The sequence below is a fragment of the Aegilops tauschii genome, chromosome 6 (genome assembly GCF_002575655.3).
Source record: "Aegilops tauschii subsp. strangulata cultivar AL8/78 chromosome 6, Aet v6.0, whole genome shotgun sequence".
Taxonomy (NCBI): Eukaryota; Viridiplantae; Streptophyta; class Magnoliopsida; order Poales; family Poaceae; genus Aegilops; species Aegilops tauschii.
Genome location: NC_053040.3, coordinates 495,763,840 through 495,765,317, shown reverse-complemented (window position 1 = coordinate 495,765,317; position 1,478 = coordinate 495,763,840). Strand labels below are relative to the sequence as shown.

The following is a 1,478-nucleotide window of genomic DNA, read 5'->3' as shown; positions in this document are numbered from 1 at the left end:
GCGGCTATCGTTGTAACAGGCTGGAGAGTTGAGTTCGTGCTCAAGGAAAATAAGCCGTTCGAGTGGCGGTGGTGTTCGTGCACCGGCAATATCTATGTCTGTTCTTCCTTCTTCCTCCTTGTTTCTTCTTTGGTTTGTGCCAGAGCTGAGTGGCAGAGAGAGAGGGCTCCTGAGAGAGGGAAGGCGAGGCTCTGGCAACAACATTTGGTATACAGAGCTTCGGTTCGGGCGATCACCGGCGACCATGGCGCTCGTCCCTCATGGCGGAGGCGCGGGCGGATCGGCGTCGATGGCGATGCCGATGCTCACGGTGGACAACTACACCGTCTGGGCGATAAAGGCGCAGGCCATCCTCGACGTGCACACCGTGTGGGAGGCGGTGGCGCCGGGAGATGCGGCGGCGAACGCGCGAAAGGACAAGATGGCGCGCGCGTTGCTGCTCGGAGCGCTACCGGAAGACGTGTTGCTGCAGGTGTCGACGAAGCTCACCGCAAGGGAGGTATGGGACTCCTTGAAGGTGAGGTTTGTCGGCGCCGATCGGGTCTGCGCGGCGAGGCTGGCGACGCCGCGCGGCGAATTCGACAGCCTAAATATGGCGGACGACAAGGAGCTCGACGTGTATGGCGGGAGGCTCGCGGCGATGGCGGCGAGGTATGCCAACCTCGGGGAGACGCTGGGCGACGCGGCGCTCGTCAAGAAGTTGCTGGATACGGTGCCGGATCGCCTCTTCCCCGTCGTCGCGGGCATCGAGCAGTTCCACGACGTGACGACGATGGCGTTCGACGAGGCGCTCGGGCGGCTACGCGCGTTCGACGAGCGTGTTCGGCGCCGTGGACAAGACGGCGGCGAGCGCGGCGGGGAGCAGCTTCTCATGACGGCGGCGCAGTGGGCAGCGCGGGAGCGTCGGGACGGCGGAGCTCGGGACGACGACGACGGCCGGAGCGTGGCGTCGGGCAATGGCGGCAACCGGCGCGGTCGCTGCTACGGCTGCGGCGAGCGCGGCCACTTCAAGAGGGAATGCCCCAAGCTGCGGAGGGCACCGGCGGCGAGCATGCAATGTTGGCGGACGTCGGCGTCAAGGATGGCGGACTCCTCTGAGCGGTGGCTTAGGGGGAGAAGTGTAGGGCAATAAGCCACGGCGAGCCCAGAACGCGGCGTGCGCGCGCGTGCGTGCGGTGGTCGCGTTGGGTGCGGTCCGTGGCCGCGTCGAGCCATTGTCTGGCCATAGTCTGGGTAGTGTGTGACATGTAGATAGTCTGGCCATAGTCTGACTTGGGTCCGACGTGTGTGCATGCGTGCGTAGTCTGTTGGCGAGTCGCACGGGAAGATCACGGGCGATCGGTTGGAGCTCGCTGTGTGTCGTTCGCGTCGGAGCGCGTCATGGGCACGAGCGGAGCGTGCGGATCGCGGGCGCAGGGGAGTGGGAGGCATGGGTTCGTGCCCTAGTGCCGGCTCCGGTATAAAGCCCGTGCGGCTAT

At 65.4% G+C, this 1,478-nt stretch overlaps 1 protein-coding gene across 1 annotated transcript; it reads left to right on the top strand.

Moving 5' to 3' along the window:
* The first annotated feature begins 244 nt into the window (after nt 1-244).
* Nucleotides 245-1,132, top strand: LOC141026266 (uncharacterized). The gene has a single exon (XM_073502281.1). It carries the CDS (start codon nt 245-247, stop codon nt 1,130-1,132), a length of 888 nt encoding a protein of 295 aa, XP_073358382.1.
* The last annotated feature ends 346 nt before the right edge of the window (nt 1,133-1,478 follow it).